Source organism: Delphinapterus leucas, chromosome 9, assembly GCF_059928025.1.
Source record: "Delphinapterus leucas isolate spDelLeu-1000000601 "Yukka" chromosome 9, BTC_Dleu_Yukka2, whole genome shotgun sequence".
Lineage (NCBI taxonomy): Eukaryota > Metazoa > Chordata > Mammalia > Artiodactyla > Monodontidae > Delphinapterus > Delphinapterus leucas.
The window spans coordinates 1,566,775-1,585,847 of record NC_143137.1 but is presented as its reverse complement, the minus strand read 5'-3'; the positions used below and the strand labels follow the sequence as shown (position 1 = coordinate 1,585,847).

Genomic DNA, 19,073 nt, shown 5'->3' with positions numbered 1-19,073 from the left:
AACTGAGTAAATCACACACCCTTCCCACTGCTGGTTCCTTAGCCTCAGTCAGGTATGATCAGGGCAAAGGGAAGACACTTAGAACTAGATAAAAGGTGGAAGTTTAGATTAGACTGGACTCAATTTTTCAACATGTGAAAGTGACTATAAAGCTATAAGATGAGCCCCAAGTTGTCATGAGGGGTAGGGTACAAAGATGTAACAAAGCATCCTTGCAAGCAGCAGTGGGAGAAAATTAAGCTACTTTATAACTATTTCCTATCAAGTTTACCCACGCAATAAACACTTAAGTACTGACCTCTTAATGATATTAAAGATGGAAGATCTTCCATGAAGATGGAAGATCTTGCCATTAATTTAGATCTCTGATTTTTTAAATCAGAGTATGTAGTTTTCCTCATATAGATTTGAACATATTTTGTTAGATTTACACCTAAGCATTTGGGGGTGGGGGTGTGTTAATGTAAATGGTGCTGTGTTTTTAATTTCAAATTCCAAGTTTTCATTGCTCATATACAGGAAAGCAATTGACTATTGTTTATTAATTTGTATCTTGAAGCCCTGCTGTAATCTCTTATTAGTCCCAGCAGGTTTTTGTTGTTACTGACTCCCTGGCGTGTCACCTGAGAACAAAAACAGTTTTGTTTTTTGTTTTTGTTTTTGGCCACGCTGTGCAGCTTGCAGGATCCTAGTTCCCCGACCAGGGACTGAACCTGGGCCCCGGCAGTGAAAGCACCAAGTCCTAACCACTGGACCACCAGGAAATTCCCCAGTTTTTTTTCTTTATTCCCAATCTATATACCTATTATCTCCTTTTCTTTTGTTAATGCCTCAGCTAGGACTTCCAGTGATGGTGAAAAGGAGTGGTAAGAGGGGACATCCGTGCCTTGTTCCTGATGCTAGTGGGAAAGCTTCTAGTTTCTCCCCATTAAGTATGATGTTAGCTATAGATATTCTGTGGATGTCCTTTTACCAAGTTGAGGAAGCTCCCCTCTATTTCTAGTTTACTGAGAGTTTTTATCAGGAATGGATGCTGAATTTTGCCAACTGCTTTTTCTGCATCTACTGATAGGATCTTATGATATTTCTTCTTTAGTCTGTTGATGTGATGGACTACATTAAGTGATTTTTGTATAATTCTTTTTATACACTGTTGGAATTAATTTGCTAATATTTTCTTGCAGAATTGTGCATCTATGCCCATGAGCGATATCAGTCTGTAGTTTTCTTTTATTGCAATGTCTTTGTCTGTTTAGTAGTAGGGTCATGCTAGCCTCATAGAAGAAGTTAGGAAGTAGTCCCTCTTCTTCTATTGTCTGTAAGAGACTGCAGATAATTGATATCACTTCTTCCTTAAATATGTGTTAGAGTTCACCAGCCAAACAATCTGGCACTGGTTTTTGGAAGGTTAACTGTTGATTCAAGTTCTTTAGTAGATACAGACCTCCTCAAATTATCTGCTTTTCCTTGTGTGAGCTTTGATAAATTGTATCTTTGAAGGAATTTGTTCATTTCATCTAAGTTTTCAAATTTGTGGGCACAGAATTGTTCATAATATTCCTTTAGTAACCTTTTAATGCCCATGGAATCAGTAGCGATGGCCTCTCCTTCATTTCTGGTATTAGTAATGTGTTTTCCCTCTGTTTTTCTTAGCCTAGCAAGAGGTTTATCATTCTTACTGATAGTCTCAAAGAACAAGCTTTTGGTTTTGCGGACTTTTAAAATTTATTTCCTGCTTTCAGTTTCATTGATTTTTGCTCCATTTCTTATTATCACTTCTCCTTTGCTTACTTTTAAATTACTTTGCTCTTCTTTTTCTAGTTTTCTAAGGTAGAAGCTTAGATTATTGATTTTAGATCTGTCTTCTTTTTTAATATATCCATTCAATGCTACAAATTTCTCCCTAAGCACTGCTTTTGCTACATCCCACCAAATTTTGATAAACTGTGTTTTCATTTTCATTTAAAAATATTTTTAAATTTCTCTTGAGACTTTTTCTTTGACCCATGTGTTATTTAGAAGTGTACTATTTAATCTCCAATTACTTTGGAGCTTCCCAGCTATATTTCTGTTACTAATCTGTAATTTAACTCAACTCTGGTATGAGAACAGACATTGTATGATTTCTATCCTTTTAAGTGTTTTATGGCCTAGAAGGTGGTCCATCTTGGTGAATGTTCCATGCAAGCTTGAGAAGAATGCACACTGTGCTGTTGTTGGATGAAGGAGTCTGTAAATGTCAATTAGATCCAGTTGACTGATGGTGTTATTTAGTTCAAATACATACATATATATATATATATATATATATATATATAGCCAATTAACAATAGAGGGTGTGTTGCAGTCTCCAGCTATATCAGTGGATTCATCCATTTCTTTTGGCAGTTCAGTTTTTGCCTGATGTATTTTGATGCTCTGTTGTTAGGTACATACACATTAAGGATTGCTATGCCTTCTTAGAAAGCTGACCCTTTATCATTATATATTGTTCCTTTTAGCCCTGACAGTCTTCCTTGCTCTGCAGTCCACCTTGTCTGAAATTAACACAGATACTCCAGCTCTCTCTTGATTAGTGTTAGCACGGTATATCTTTCTGTGTCCCTTTACTTTTAATATATCTGTATCTTTACATTTATTGGATTTCTTATAGACAACATATAGTTGGGGTTTTTAATCCACTCTGACCATCTGTCTTTTAATTGATTTATTTAGACCATTCACATTTAACGTGATCATTGATATTGTTGTTTTAATATTTATCATAGTTTTAACTATTTTCTATTCACTGACCTTGTTCTTTGTTTCCATTTTTGTCTTTCAGTCTTTTTCTGCCATCTCTGGTTTTAACTGAGCATTTTATATAATTCTATGTTCTCTCCTCTCTTAGCATATCAACTACACTTCTTTTTAAACTTTTTATCGGTTGCCCTAGAGTTTACAATTTACATTTACAACTACTCTAAATCTACTTTCAAACAATACTATACTGCTTCATGGGTAGTGCAGATACCTTACAGCAGAGTTTTCCCAATTCCTTCCTCCTGTCCCTATAACATTACTGTCATTCATTTCACTTATCCACAAGCTAATCACTGGAAACACTGGCGCTATTACTTTCAATAAACTGTTACCTGTTGGATCAAGAGTAAAAGATTTTATTTACCCTTAGTTGATTCCTCTCTAATACTCTTCCTTTCTTTATGTAAATCTGAGTTTCTCACCTAAATAATGTCCATCTCTCAGAAGAACTTCCGTTAAAATTTCTTGTCAAGCAGGTCTATTAGCAACTTCCCTTAACTTTTGTTTGTACTGCATAGCATAGGGAGTTATATTCAATATCTTTGAATAACCTATAATGGAAAAGAATCTGAAAAAGGATAGATAGATAGATAGATATAACTGAACCACTTAGCTGTACACCTGAAACTAATACAACATTATAAACTAACTATACTTAAATTTAAAAAATGGTCAAAAAAAATTTTTTTGATTTTAAAAAAGAGCTCAATTTAAAAATAGACAGGGTCTTCCCAAGTGGTGCAGTGGTTAAGAATCCACCTGCCAATTCAGAGGACATGGGTTCGAGCCCTGGTCCGGGAAGATCCCACATGCCACGGAGCAACTAAGCCCGTGCGCCACAACTACTGAGCCTGTGTTCTAGAGCCTGCGAGCCACAACTACTGAGCCCGTGTGCCACAGCTACTGAAGCCCGCACACCTAGAGCCCGTGCTCCGCAACAAGAGAGGCCACCACAATGAGAAGCCTGTGCACTGCAACGAAGAGTAGCCCCCGCTCACTGCAACTAGAGAAAGCCCGTGCACAGCAACAAAGACCCAACACAGCCAAATAAATAAATAAATAAATTTTTAAAAATAAATAAAATAAAATAAAAAATAAAAATGGACAAAGCATCTGAATAGGCACATTCCCCCAAAGAAAATATACAAATGGCCAATAAGGATACAGAAAGATGTCTAACATCATTAGTCATCAGGGAAATACAAATCAAAAGCACAACGAGGGCTTCCCTGGTGGCGCAGTGGTTGAGAGTCCGCCTGCTGATGCAGGGGACACAGGTTCATGCCCCGGTCTGGGAAGATCCCACATGGCGCGGAGCGGCTGGGCCCGTGAGCCATGGCCACTGAGCCTGCGCGTCCGGAGCCTGTGCTCCGCAACGGGAGAGGCCACAGCAGTGAGAGGCCCGCATACCGCCAAAAAAAAAAAGCACAACGAGATAATACATAATACTCACCAGGATGGCTATAATTAAAAACCAAAAAGACCTTTAATAACAAGTGTTGAAGAGAATATGGAGAAACTGGAACTCTCATGTTGGTGGCAGAAATGTGAAATGGTGCCATGATTCTGGAAAATAGTTTATCAGTTCCTCAAAATATTAAACACAGAGTTATCACCATATGACCTAGCAATTCCACCCAAGAGAAATAAAAAGATATGTCCACACAAAAACTTGTACACAAATGTTCACAGCAACACTTTTCATAAGAGCCAAAAAGTGGAAACAACCTGAAGCTCCATCAACTAAAGAATGAATAACTAAAACATGGCACATCCATACAACAGAATATTATTTGACCATAAAAAAGAATGGACTATTGATGCATGCTACAACATGATGAGCCTTGAAAACATCATGCTAATTGAAAGAAGCTAGACACTAAAAAAAAACCACATATTGCATGATTCAATTAATATGAAATATCCAGAGTAGGCAAAGATAGATTAGTGGTTGTCTAGAACTGGAAGGAGAATTCGGGGGTAAATGGGGAATGAACTGCTAAAGGGTATATTTCTTTTTAAGATAATAAAAATGTTCTATCATTAGATTGTGGTAATGGCTGCACGATTCATGCATATACTAAAAATCACCGAAATGGGTGAACTGTATGGTATGTGAATTATATCTCAATAAAACTTTAAAAACCAGTTGAGTTGGTTTTGTGCAGCATTCCCATTGTTCTGACAAGAACAAAATACACATACATGTATGAACTACTAAATGTACATTGTACAATTTCAGTGATTTCATATGAGTCAAATGCTCTTAACATTTGCATTTAAAACTTGTACTGCACCATATCAAGATGAATGGTAAAATTCATGGTAATAGGACTTCCTTGGTGGTGTAGTGGTTAAGAATCCGCCTGCCAATGCAGGGCACATGGGTTCAACCCCTGGTCCCGGAAGATCCCATACGCTGCGGAACGACTAAGCCCATGCGCCACAACTACTGAGCCTGTGCTCTAGAGCCCTTGAGCCACAACTACTGAAGCCCGCGCACCTAGAGCCCGTGCTCCACAACAAGAGAAGCCACCGCAGTGAGAAGCCCACTCGCCACAACTAGAGAAAGCCCGAGCGCAGCAACAAAGACCCAACACAGCCAAAAATAAATAAAAAATAAATTTCAAAAAAAAATTCATGCTAATTTAATTTTTTTACTTAAAACAACATTGAATAGCATGTAAAAAAATATGACAAGTTGGGAAAAAACCACTGAATAAAGGAAAATGCTTTATATTTTAGTACCTTTAATTGCATTTTCTTCCTGCTTTTCGAACAAAGAACCCATATTTTCATTTTGCACTGGGCCCCAAAAAATTTTGCACTGGGCTAGCCCTGGAACAAATTTGAAAACCACTGCATGGAACTTCCTGGAGAGCAAGTACAGAATATGAATATGAAGAAAAAAGTTCCCATCACCTTGCTCTTTTAACAACTAGACATTAAGTTAACAAAGCTACATCAAGTGCTCTTGGTAACTAGGAGAACACTGAAACTAGTTCAAAAATCATCTATTCTTGAACAAGCTTAACCAAAGTCCACAGAAACAACAAATCCCATATGATCAGGTGTTCAGCACTGTGCCAAGCACCTTCCTAACACTGTCTCATGTAATTCTCACTGAGGTAGGTATTGTAATTCCCAGTTTTGTAGACAAGGAAAGTAAGATTCCAAGAGATTAAGCAACTTCCCCAATACCACACAGCTAGTTGGCCGCCGAGATATGACTGGAGCCTACTCTGCCCCAATCCAGAGCCAACAAATCTGCCTCCATGTTCCGCTTCCAGTACTGCAGTGCAGTAGGGAGAAACACAGGCTCTCAATAGAGCCTAATGGTTAAAACTGGGGGTCTGAAAGAGTATTAGACGAGGGATAGCAACAGTTATAGGCCTCAATAATACATCTGATATTAAAATATACAACATCAATCCCATAAAATCACCATCTCATGAATTACCATGCTGGTGAAACAAACACTGTTTGCAGTCCTAGATGCCCAGCTTTTTGTAAAATTCCTTATTTAGTTATGGTGCTCTATGAAAGATACAGACACAGTAAATTTGAGAAGAACTAAAATAATGTTAGATAAATGACTTCTTAAGGTCAAAAACTCCTACTTTAAGGGATATGTGGAATGTTCCTGAAACCCAAGCCCCCAAAAAGATACACACATAGAAAAACTTTTAATTAAACATCAGAATAACTTTAAAAATTCCTATCTTGAGAGTCTATGGCCCACACAACTAAAGCACTATGAGTTTTATCATGAGTCCTGCCGCAAAGAGCCACAAAGGAAAAAAAATATTGTATTCCCTCTCCAACTTTAAGTTCCCCTCATGCAATTTCAAGTTTACACAAATTTGTTTCTACAAACCTTTTCAAAAGCCAAGAAATTCTGGCATCCCCAAAGTCCTGGTGGAGATGGGTCAGCAATGGAAAAACAGGTCAAGTAGGAAGACAGAGAGGAATGGTTTTTACAAAGACACCTCGGACGGCACCCCACCACAGTCTGTGAGGGCAGTAGGAAGACAAGCACATAAAAGGTAACAAGTGCTCTGACACGGAGTCCTCAAGGGCAGAGCTAGGGTTCTATGCCCAGTGACTGGAAAAGGTCACCCAAAGCCTCTCCCACCTCCAGCACACAGTTCTTCAGTGCCAGTGGAATGACAGCGAGGAGCAGGGTCTCAGGAGCTAAAAACTCCAAGTCAAAAAGCAGAAAGACGCTAAACATCTGGACAGAGTGAGAGCCATAAAGAAATACTTCTCGGAATACATACTATTCAAAATAATCCAAAATGCATTTATAAGAATTCCATTGATATTCTAGGGAAGTGGATCCTGAAAGATTCTAACACACAAAGGATGATAGATATTAGCAGCGTAAAATTAGAATTTTTTATCTTTATTTGGTGTCCTTTCTGAGTTGTTTTAAGTGTTAAAACATTTATAAGGGATTTCAAAAAGAAATTCTGAACTTTATTCCCTCATGTCTCTTTTTTGCTATAACGCCATAAGTTCCCTGAATTATCTTACTACCAAGGTTTTCAGGAAATTGACCTGTAATATTATATTTACATATAATCTTCAAAGCCCTAATATTATCATGAGTGACCTACAAATATCTACTACAGACACTGTGGAGAATAAAGCAAAAACATGTGGCTCTCAAAGGATTTATACTCTATCCTACTGCATAATTTTGGCTTGGATACAAAAGGAAGACTAACACTAAAAATCATGCTGAAAGGATATGACATTCTTTGGATGCCTACATATCTCAGGAAATATACTTCCAATTGCCACTTAAGAAGGAAAAGAATAGGGAAAAAGGAAAAATCATCTCAAGTATAATGAGGAATGCCTCAGTCCCCTTTAACCTCAAGTACAGAACTAGAAACAGGTGATGTATACCCACAAGGAGCACATCACAGGCCAAAGCTGCTACAACCAATTACCACAAACTTAGTGACTTAACACAAATTTATTACCTCATAGTTCTGGAGGTCAAAAATCCAACACGGGTTTCACTGTGCTAAAAGCAAGGTATCAGCAGGGCTAGTTTCTTCTGGAGACTCTAAGGGAAAATCCATGTCCTTGTCTTTCCCAGACTCTGGAGGCCACCCACATTCCTTGACTTGTGGCTCCTTCCTCAACCCGCAAAGTGCATCACTCCAACCTCTGGTTGTCGTCACATCTTCTCAAACTCTGACCCTCCTGCCTCCCTCTTATAAGGACCCTTGTAATTGCACTCACCCAAATAATCCAGGATAATCTTCCCCTTAACATAATTACATCTGCAAAGTACTTCTGCCACCTAAGATAACATATTCACAGGCTCCAGAGATTACCACGTGGACATCGTTACGGGCCACTGTACCGCCTACCAAGGGAAATTGATTTAACCCAGGTTCAGCAAACTCAAATACAAAGAATCCTCTATACCTCTATCCCATTCTTCTTTGTTCACCAATACTGTAAAATCATCTCCATATATATTGGCTATTGGATTTATATCTACTACACCATCCACTCTAAGATTTTATGACCACAATGAGAAAGGGAAAAGCATCCCCTGCATCTGGGAGCTGGCCTGCTACTATCAATAGGCCTTGAAGCAACCTTCAAACTGGCTAGCAACTCACAGCCAGGTACTCACAGCTAGGTCTTGATTCTCCCGTCGAAAATAAACAACTTCAGAGAACATTAACATCAGAGAAGGCCACTCTATGATCATAATGGATAAAGAATAAGACCACTCTGTAGTCATGCCTCAACAAAGATGAGAAACATGGACACTGTCCAAATCATAGAAATGACCAAACATTTCCCCACACTGGCTAGTAAGAATGACTTACATCTTTAACAATTATAGTTTTAGCCTCACTCAAATCTTTCTCCTTCAAGATAAGATCTATTAAGATATCCAGTCATAGAATTATCTCTGCTTCCTAACAGCATCCAATACATATCAAAGCCCCACTTCACTTCCATTAACTCTTCCCAAATTACCTAACACAAGCCCAAATCCTATTTTTAAAAGTTGTTTTCTAATACTCTCTTACTGAGATGCCTCACAGTTCCCCACGGTATGCATTTTCCCTCACTGTAACATGCAATAAACCTGACTTATCCAACTACAAGTGTGTTCCTGGCGGTCTTTGGCTGAAGAGCAATGACAAAGGTCAGGAAAGACTATGGATCCCCAGACAACTGAATTCCAAATTTATGTACAACATTGGTGATTGGCTCAATCTTCTGCCCAACCCCTATTCTCAAGAGAAAAGGACGAAGTTTTAAGCTCTAGCACAAGGAGTAAGCCATGGAGGTGAGGGCAAGACCGTGGTAGGAAAAGGCAGGTAACCTCACCTAAGGAAGCAGCAGGTGGAGGATGATTCCTGGCACCCCCATTTTTCCCCACTCCTATTTAGCCAAAAGGGAGCCAAAAAAATGGCAGGGTCCTAAAACCTCTACTGTTGTAATAGTCCCAGTCAACCCTAGGATTGTCCCCAAATACATTACAGCCAAGTGAGGGAGTTTTGTCCACAACTAGGATAAGGAAGAATTTAGATTATGCAGCCAGACCCCAAAGCTCCCAGCCAGCGAGCTTCATAGGCTCTCCTTGGTCTTTTCATCAGCCTTACAGTAAGCCAACTCTCCATTTTATGTCACTGACCTAGCTGGATGCCACTGAACCCTGTCATGGTGGAGGTTTAAACCTTATAGGCTGTAAACAGAGTACAGGCTGTGGGATGAGCCTGCCTGGATTCAAACTGTGGCTCTATCGCACACTGTGACAGATGCTGTGAAGTACCTACTTCACTGGGTTGTTATCTTCAAATAAGATAACCTGGTCAGTACTCGATAAGTGTTATTTCTTATTAATTTAGTGAAGGGATTATGGAGACTTTTTAGTACAGTCGTGTATTAATCTGTGATCATTTTAACTATACTGGTGAAAGTGGCATCAATGTAAGATAACCACTTTGAAGATATCTAAATAAATGTATCCAAAGAACAGATGTACTGAAAGACAAATGTTGCTGTGCAACTATGGCAGCATAAGAAATAGGTACATATAAATTACTGTCAATGTTTCAGCTCTCCTGATGGGTATTAATAAGCTAGTCAATGCTTTAGAATCCTGAGTGATGGTTCATGTGTGTATATTGTTTAAAAACAGGTTAATCAAAAGCAGGTCACAGACAAACAAATGAAAAGTTTGTGTGTGAACCAAGGATTAAAGATAATCCAATTTTGTGCACCTGAAGTACAAAAGGAAAAGGAAAAAAGACAGCAAAAGGAAATGGATCGTTACATTTAGTTGATAGTAGGAGCTAAATGTAATCATTATAGTAACTGACAAGAGAACTCTGAGATATTCATAGTATTAAAGAGAAAGTAAAATTATTACATGAGCATTTAAAAGTTAAACACTGTACCACATACAAAAATTAACTCAAAACAGATCAAAGACCTCATAAATGTAAGTTAAAACTACACAACTCTTAGAAGAAAACATAAGGAAAAATCTTCATGACATTGAATTTAGCAATGATTTCTTGGATATAACACCAAAAACACAAGCAACAATGACAAAAAATACGTAAATTGGACTAAATCAAAATTTAAAGCTTTAGTCCACCAAAGAACACTATAAATAGATTAAAAAAAGGCAACCCACAGAATGGGAGAAAATATTTTCAAATCACAAAGGAATTAACATCCAGAATATATAAAGAACTCCTAAAACTCAACAACAAAACAACCCAATTCAAAAATGGACAAAGGACTTAGATAGACATTTCCTCAAAGAAAATATACAAATGTCCAAAAGCACATGAAACAATGCTCAATGTCACTAATCATCAGGGAAACACAAATCAAAACCATAATGAGCTACCACTGCACACCCACTAGGGTAACTATTATTGTTAAAAAAACAGAAAACAACATGTGTTGGTGAAGATATGGAGAAACTGAAACCCTGGCACATGACTGTTGGGAATGTAAAATGGTCCAGCCACTGTGGAAAACATGGCAGCTTCTCAAAAAATTAAACATAGGATTACCATGTGATCCAACAATTCCAATTCTGGGTCTATACCTAAAAGAATTGAAAGCAAGGTCTGGAACAAATATTCATTCATTCATTCATCTGAATATTCAAACATGTTCATAGCAGCATTATTTCACAGTAGCCAGAAAACAACCCAAATGTCCACGGACGGATGAATGGATAAGCAAAACATGGTATATACACATAACAGAATATTATCCAGCCTTAAAAAGGAAAGAAATTCTGACACATGCTTCAACATGGATGAAACTTGACAGCATTATGCTAAGTGAAATAAGCCAGACACAAAAGGACAAATATTGTATGACTCCACTTACATGAAATACCTGGACCAAAAAGTTCCCTTGGTTTTTAAGTAAAAATAAAAGACATATTTTTCATTTTCACCAAGAACTTTATTGAACAACATATTCACCATTTTCTTCCACTACCTTCTGCCACTTTTCAGGCAACTTCATAATTCCATCTTCTTAAAACTTTTTTATCTTTTTGAGCAAAGAACTGTTCCAGATGCCTTTTACAGCCTTCCAGGGAATTGAAATTTTTTCCATTAAGAGAATTTTGTAAAGACCAAAATAAATGGAAATCCGAAAGTGCAACGTCTGGTGAATATGGAGGATGAATCAGAACTTCCCAGCCAAGCTAACAGTTTTTGCCTGGTCATCAAAGAAACATGCAGTCTTGCGCTATCCTGATGGAATTATGTGTTTTCTGTTGACTAATTCTGTATGCTTTTCGTCGAGTGCTACTTTCACTTGGTATAACTGGGAGCAGTACTTGTTGGAATTAATCATTTGGTTTTCCAGGAGGAGCTCATAATAGAGGACTCCCATCCAATCCCACCATATACACAACATCACCTTCTTTGGATGAAGGCCGGCCTTTGGTGTGGTTGGTGGTGGTTCATTTTGCTTGCCCCACCATCTCTTCTGTCCCAGATTATTGCACAGTATCCACTTTTCATTGACAGTCACAATTTGTTTTAAAAATGGAACGTTTTCGTTATGTTTAAGTAGAGAATCGCATGCGGAAGTACAGTCAAGAAGGTTTTTTTCACTTAACTTATGTGGAACCCAAACATCAAAGCGATCAACATAACCCAGCTGGTACAAATGATTTTCAGTGCTTGATTTGGATATTTTGAGTACGTCGGCTATCCCTCACGGGGTAAAAGGTTAATTGTTCTCAATTAATGTCTCGATTTGATCGCTATCAACTTCAACTGGGCTACCAGACTGTGGAGCATCGTCCAGCGAGAAATCTCCAGCACGAAACTTCACAAACCAATTTTGACATATTCGATCAGTCACAGCACCTTCTCCATACACTACACAAATCTTTTTTTGGGTTTCAGGTGCATTTTTACCTTTCTTGAAACAATAAAGCATAATATGACAAAAATGTTGCTTTTTTCCTTCCATCTTCAATATTAAAATGGCTACACAAAAATTCACCAATTTTGATAAGTTTTTTTTAAATGCACGCTGATATGACAGCTGTCACAATACAATCTAACAAAATTGTTTCGAATGAAGTTAAAGACAACTAAGCACTAGTAGAGCCTTCTTACGAAAAAAAAAAAAAACTGAACAAACTTTTTGGCCAAGCCAATAAAATTTAGAGAGATAGAAAGTAGAGTGGTGGTTACCAGAAGGAGAGAGGAACGGGGAGTTACTGACCAAAGGAGACAGTTTCAGTTTGGAATGACGAAAAAGTTCTGGAGGTGGATAGTGGTGATGGTCGCACAACAATGCAAATGTACTTCATGTCACTGGAATAAACACTTTAAAATGGTAAATTGAAGGTTACATATATTTTATCTTTTAGGCAAAACCAAAAAGAGTTGAATAATTAAAAGAACTGAGACCATGGCAATCAGAAAAGAAAAACAAATAACAGGAATCCAAATTGGAAAACAAGTAAAACTGTCACTGTTTGCAGATGACATGATACTACACACAGAAAATCATAAAGATGCTGCCAGAAAACTACTAGAGCTCATCACTGAATTTAGTAAAGTTGCAGGATACAAAATTAACACACAGAAATCTCCTGCATTCCTAAAAACAAAAGATCAGAAAGAGAAATTAGGGAAACAATCCCATTTACCATCACATCAAAAAGAATAAAATACCTAGGAATAAACCTACCTAAGAAGGCAAAAGACCTGTACTCTGAAAACTATAAGATGCTGATGAAAGAAATCGAAGATGACACAGATGGATAGACATACCGTGTCCTTGGATTGGAAGAATCAATACTGTCAAAATAACTATTCTACCCAAGGCAATCTATAGATTCAATGCAATCCCTATCAAATTACCAATGGCATTTTTCACAGAACTGGAACAAAAAAAAATTTTAATTTGTATGGAAACATAAAAGACCCCAAATAGCCAAAGCAATCCTGAGAAAGAAAAATGGAGTTGGAGGAATCAGGCCCCCTAACTTCAGATTATACTACAAAGCTACAGTAATCACAACAGTATGGTACTGGCACAGAAAAACAGAAATACAGATCAATGGAACAGGACTGAAAGCCCAGGAGTAAACCCACGCACCTATCGTCAATTAATCTACGACAAAGGAGGCAAGAATATACGGTGGAGAAAAAACAATCTCTTCAATAAGTGGTGCTGGGAAAATTGGACAGCTACATGTAAAAGAATGAAATTAGAATATTCTCTAACACCATACACAAACCTAAATGTAAGGCCAGATACTATAAAACTGTTAGAAGAAAACATAGGCAGAATACTCTTTGACATAAACTGCAGCAATATCTGGGATTTCCCTGGTGGTGCAGTGGATAAGACTCCACGCTCCCAATGCAGGGGGCCTGGGTTCGATCTCTGGTCCGGGAACTAGATCCTACATGCATGCCACAACTAAGAGTTCGCATGCCACAACTGGGGAGCCGGAGAGCCGCAACTAAGGAGCCCACGTGCTGCAACTAAGGAGCCAGCAAGCCACAACTAAGGAATCCACCTGCCGCAACTAAGACCCAGCGCAACCAAATAAATAAACATTTTTAAAAATAATAATAATAAATTGCAGCCATATCTTTTTGGATCCACCTCCTAGAGTAACGAAAATAAAAACAAAAATAAACAAATGAGACCTAATTAAACTTCAAAGCTTATGCACAGCAAAGGAAACCATAAACAAAACAAAAAGAGAACCCACAGAATGGGAGAAAATACTTGCAAATGAAGCAACCGACAACAGATTAATCTCCAAAATATACAAACATCTTATGCAGCTCTATACCACAAAAACAAACAACCCAATCAAAAAAATGGACAGAAGGGGCTTCCCTGGTGGCGCAGTGGTTGAGAGTCCACCTGCCGATGCAGGGGACGCGGGTTCGTGCCCCAGTATGGGAAGATCCCACATGCCGCGGAGCGGCTGGGCCCGTGAGCCATGGCCGCTGAGCCTGTGCGTCCGGAGCCTGTGCTCCGCAACGGGAGAGGCCACAACAGTGAGAGGCCCGCGTACCGCAAAAAACAAAACAAAACAAAAAAAAAGGACAGAAGATCTCAACAGACATTTCTCCCAAGAAGACATACAGGTGGCCAAAAAGCACATGAAAAGATGCTCAACATCACTAATTATTAGAGAACTGCATATCAAAACTACAATGAGGTATCACCTCACATTGGTCAGAATGGCCATCATCAAAAAGTCTACGAACGACAAATGCTGGAGAGGATGTGGAGAAAAGGGAACTCTCTTGCCCTGTTGGTGGGAATGTAAATTGGTACAACCACTATGGAGAACAGTATGGAGGTTCCTTAAAAAACTAAAAATATAACTACCATAGGACCCAGCAATCCCACTTCTGGGCGTGTATCCAGAGAAAACCATAGTTCAAAATGATACATGAACCCTAATATTCATTGCAGCACTATTTACAATAGCAAAGACATGGAAGCAACTTAGATGTCCATCAACAGAAAAATGGATAAATAAGATGTGGTACATATATACAATGGGATATTTTCTCAGCCATAAAAAAAGGAATGAAATAATGCCATTTGCAGCAACATGGATGGACCTAGAGATTATCACACTAAGTGAAGTCAGACAGAGAAAAAGACAAATATCTTATGACATCACTTATATGTGGACTCTTGAAAAAAAATGATACAAATGAACTTATTTACAAAACAGAAACAGACTCACAGACTTCAAAAACAAACTTACCGTTACCAAAGCGGGGGGGCTGCAGGAGGGATAAATTAGAAGTTTGGGATTAACAAACACACACAAGTATATATAAAATAGATAATCAACAAAGACCTACTGTACAGCACAGGGAACTCTACTCAATACTCTGTAATAACCTATATGGGAAAAGCATCTGAAAAAGAATGGATATATGTATATGTATAAATGAGTCACTTTGCTGTATACCTGAAACTAGCAAAACATTGTAAATCGATGATAATATAAAATTTAAAAAATTTTTGAATTTGTTTAATTAAAAAAGTTAATAAATAAAAGAATTGGCAACAAGTCCTAGAGAAAAATCAAGCATTTATACTCACTCTAAATATAAATACTTTGAGGAAGGAAAGTCAAAGACTGGAAATTCACTAAGCTTGGTCACTGTCTGCACTGGTTCTGCAGAGGGCAGCGTATACCCACCACCCAAGGGTGCTGGTGCAGGAGAAGTAGGGGTGAGGAGGAGCAGAACTAAGGAATTCTAGAATCAGTGTTTCAGTGTTTCTAGGGTAGGAGGCAAAAATAAAGCTCCTGGCTACTATAACGTGGGTCCCTTTCTCAATCCAAATAAGAGAACATCTGTTAATTTAAAATAAAGCCAAAAACAAATAGACCAATGAAACAGCATAGAATCAAAATTAAACCCCACAAATATACAGTTATACCTAATTTGTGACTAAGGTCATAAATGGTGCTGAAGCAATTGGACATCCATGTGAAAAAAATATATACGAATCCTACTTTACAACATACACAAAAAATAAATTCCAGATGAACTGTAGGTTTAAATGAGAGGAGTAAATCAATAAACCATTTAGAGAAAAGCACAAGAGGACATCTTCCTTACCTTGGAGTAAGCAAAAATTTCTTAAACAGGACATAAAACATACCGATCATAAAAAAAAATTCTAATAAAGTGAACTATATTAAAATTAAGAATTTCTGCTCATTAGAAGATATCATTAAGCAAGTGAAAAAGCATCCCCAGAATGAAAAAAAGATTTACTATATATATACACACACACACGTTTGCACATGTATACACATATATATACATATACATGACCAAAGTATCATATCCAGAAAACATAAACAACTCTCGCAAATCAATATTAAAAAGATAAACAAGGGACTTCCCCGGCGGTCCAGTGGTAAAGAATCTGCCTTCCAATGTAGAAGACGCGGATTCGATCCCTGGTGGGGGAACTAGGATCCCACATGCCGCGGGGCAACTAAGCCCGCGCCACAACTACTGAGCTCGCGTGGCGCAAACTACAGAGCCCACGCGCTCTGGAGCCCGTGCGCCACAACTAGAGAGAAGCCCGCGCGCCGCAACGAAAGACCCCGCGTGCGGCAACTACGACCCCGACGCAGCCAAAAAAAATAAGGAAAATAAATAAATTAAATAAATAAATTTGTTTTTAAAATAAGCAATTAAAAAAAAGAAAGGCTGTTACTTAGTTTTAAAAAATAAATAAATAAGTTTAAAAGTGGGAAAAAGACCTGAAGACTCTTCACAAAAGAAGATTTCCAAATGGCCAATACACATATGAAAAGGTGCTGAAATTCATTATTATCAGGAAAATGCAAATAAAGTCTTTTGTGCAACAAATACATGACACTTACCAGAATGGCTAAAAATTTTTTAAAAAAGAAAAAAAAAACCCAGAAAATACTAAGTGTCCTACAGATGGGAAGCAAATCACGCCTCTCCTACAGCGCTGGTGGGAGTGTAAATTGGTACAACCCACTTTGGCAAACTGTTTAAAAGTATCTACTAAAGATGAACAAACCCACAACCTATAACCTAGAGGTTCCATCCTTAGGTATGGACCTAACAAATGCGTCCACATGTTCACCAGAAGACATGTACAAGAATACTCGTAACCACAACCCAAAAATTACTGAAGTGCCCACCAACAGTGAAATAAACATAAATTGTGCTATAGTCACACAACTACAGCATTCGGGGTGAACTGCAACTACGTACAACAGAGAGGAATTTCACAAACGCTGTTGAGTGAAGGAAATCGGACACAAAAGAGGGCATACTGTAAGGCTCCACTTACATAAAAGTTCAAAACTAAGCTAATCTACTAAAGCCAGGACAGTGATTACTCTTGGTGGAGAGGAGAGCAACTGGACGGGGGGGAAAAGGGATGGGCCTCTGAGATGCTAATACTAATTGTGTTTCACAGTCTGTGTTCAGAATTACACAGGTGTGTTTAAAGTGCTTCGAGCTGGACATGTATGATGATGTACTTCTCTGTTTATTTTAGCTTCAATTTAAAACTTTAAACTAATACGCCGTAGCAGAATCCACCAGTTCAGAATTTATACCTCTTTATTCCAAGATATGACTTGGCAAAGTGATTCTCAATTTTCTAGAACAAAAACTACACAAACCAGGCAATTCTCAAAAACCAAGAGACTGACTGAATTTGAGAGAAGTTAGTTAGAAGAGGGGAGGGATAAACACAAATGCACAACATGTATATATTTTACATTGCTATGAAAACATAAACAAACACAACCACAACGTGTTCTAGTGCTCCAGGAAAAGGTAAAAACATCAACGTAGACTCCTACGGCCGAGCCTGCTGCCCGACCCCTGCCAGCAGCACAGAAGAAACAAGGGACCAAGAAAGGATGACTTCCTTCAGAAGCTGTTTCCAGGGCACAGAGGACTTCTGCCCAGGCCCTCAATCCCACCCATCGCCGGCCTTCACACCCAAACGCAAGGTTTCGGGCTCAGCCCAAGAAGGGAGGAGGGCGACGGGTGAGGGGCGGAAAGGTGGGCGCTAACCCGGCGAGGTGACTAGTCGGGCTGGGAGAGCGAGCCCGGCCACACCCCGGCGCCTGCGCGGGGCCACCCAGGTCCCGCCAGACACCCGCCCGCACACCTGTCTACCGTGCCAGGCCAGGGACGTGCCAGGCAACGGTGCGCGGGCCGCGGGACTGTCGTCCACCGCCTGGAGGGCCGACGCCGCTAACCCGGCCCGGGAAGAGCCCTGGGGAAGGAGGGCGCAGGCGGCCCCGAAGCACTCCCGGGGGCCGGACAGGTGACTCGACGGGACCGCGCCCAGGACTGAGAGCAGGTGGGCGCAGAGCGGGGAGCGGAGCCTGGGGGAGGGGCGCGGCGCGAGGCGGAGGGGCGAGGGCGGGGGCGGGGAAGCGGTACAGGGGAGACCACGAGGGCCGCGACGGGGAAGGGAAGGGGATGGGAGGGACAGGCGGGCGGCAGGCTGGGAGGGGGCGGGCGGAGGGCGCTCACCGTGGACTCTCGCACTTGGCTGTGGAAGTGCTGCTCCCGCGCCGACACCTCGTCCTGCCCTTCCATCCTCCTTCATACCCGCCGCCACGCCGCCCGCGTCCGCGCACTCCACCGCACCATCGCCTGCCGGCCCGAGGGGCTGGACGGCCGCCCCGCCGGCCGGGACGGGAGCAGCCTGCCGCTGCACAGACCGCGACCAAAACACCGGGCGCTGCCTCAACCGCCGCCTCAGAAGAAGCCGCTCGGGCTGCTGAGGGCGGGCGCCGCGCGAGCCGGGGCGGGGAGGGGGCGGGTCTTGACGTCAAAGGAAGGCGCCGCGCGTCAGAGGAGCGCGCCGCGACTCCTGAGGGGCCTGAGGCTGAGGGGCGGGGCCTGCCGGGCGGGGCTCGGGGGGCCGCGCCCCCGGGGAGCGGAGGCCAGCGGGCGCAGGCGAAATTCCGCAGGGAGCACGGTGAGGAAGGAGCTGGCGGTTGGGGTCGGGTCTCCGGGCGCGTACTCCCCCCGCCGGTGAGGGTGAACTAACGGAGGTGGGCGGGCCGGCGCGCCGGGTTAGCAGGCGTTTATCCTGTATGGCCGCAGCAGTCAGCGCCCTTCACCAGCCCGAGCCCCGCGGGCAGAGCCCTCGGCGGCATCCAGCAGGAGGCCTCCCGCGGGAGCTGTCACTCCGCCAAAGTAAGTAAAAGGTCGGAA

At 40.6% G+C, this 19,073-nt stretch overlaps 1 protein-coding gene and 1 long non-coding RNA gene across 6 annotated transcripts in view; one reads left to right on the top strand and one right to left on the bottom strand.

The window, feature by feature from the left end:
* Nucleotides 1-18,642, bottom strand: part of LMBR1 (limb development membrane protein 1) — a 140,084-nt gene extending 121,442 nt beyond the window's left edge. For 2 of the 4 annotated variants that reach the window (XM_089917115.1, XM_089917116.1), the window contains exon 1: nt 18,384-18,639. In XM_089917115.1, coding sequence (XP_089773241.1) covers nt 18,384-18,449 — 66 coding nt within the window. In that variant the 5' untranslated portion in view covers nt 18,450-18,639. Of the gene's footprint in view, nt 1-18,383 lie in introns of all 4 variants that reach the window. The other 2 variants (XM_089917117.1, XM_022576566.2) reach the window with 2 other exon arrangements.
* Nucleotides 18,241-19,073, top strand: part of LOC111176251 (uncharacterized) — a 31,266-nt gene continuing 30,433 nt past the window's right edge. Inside the window, exon 1 of one of the 2 annotated variants that reach the window (XR_016394220.1) lies at nt 18,241-19,055. This is a non-coding gene — a long non-coding RNA (uncharacterized LOC111176251). The remainder of the gene's footprint in view (nt 19,056-19,073) is intronic. The other variant, XR_002644952.3, reaches the window with a different exon arrangement.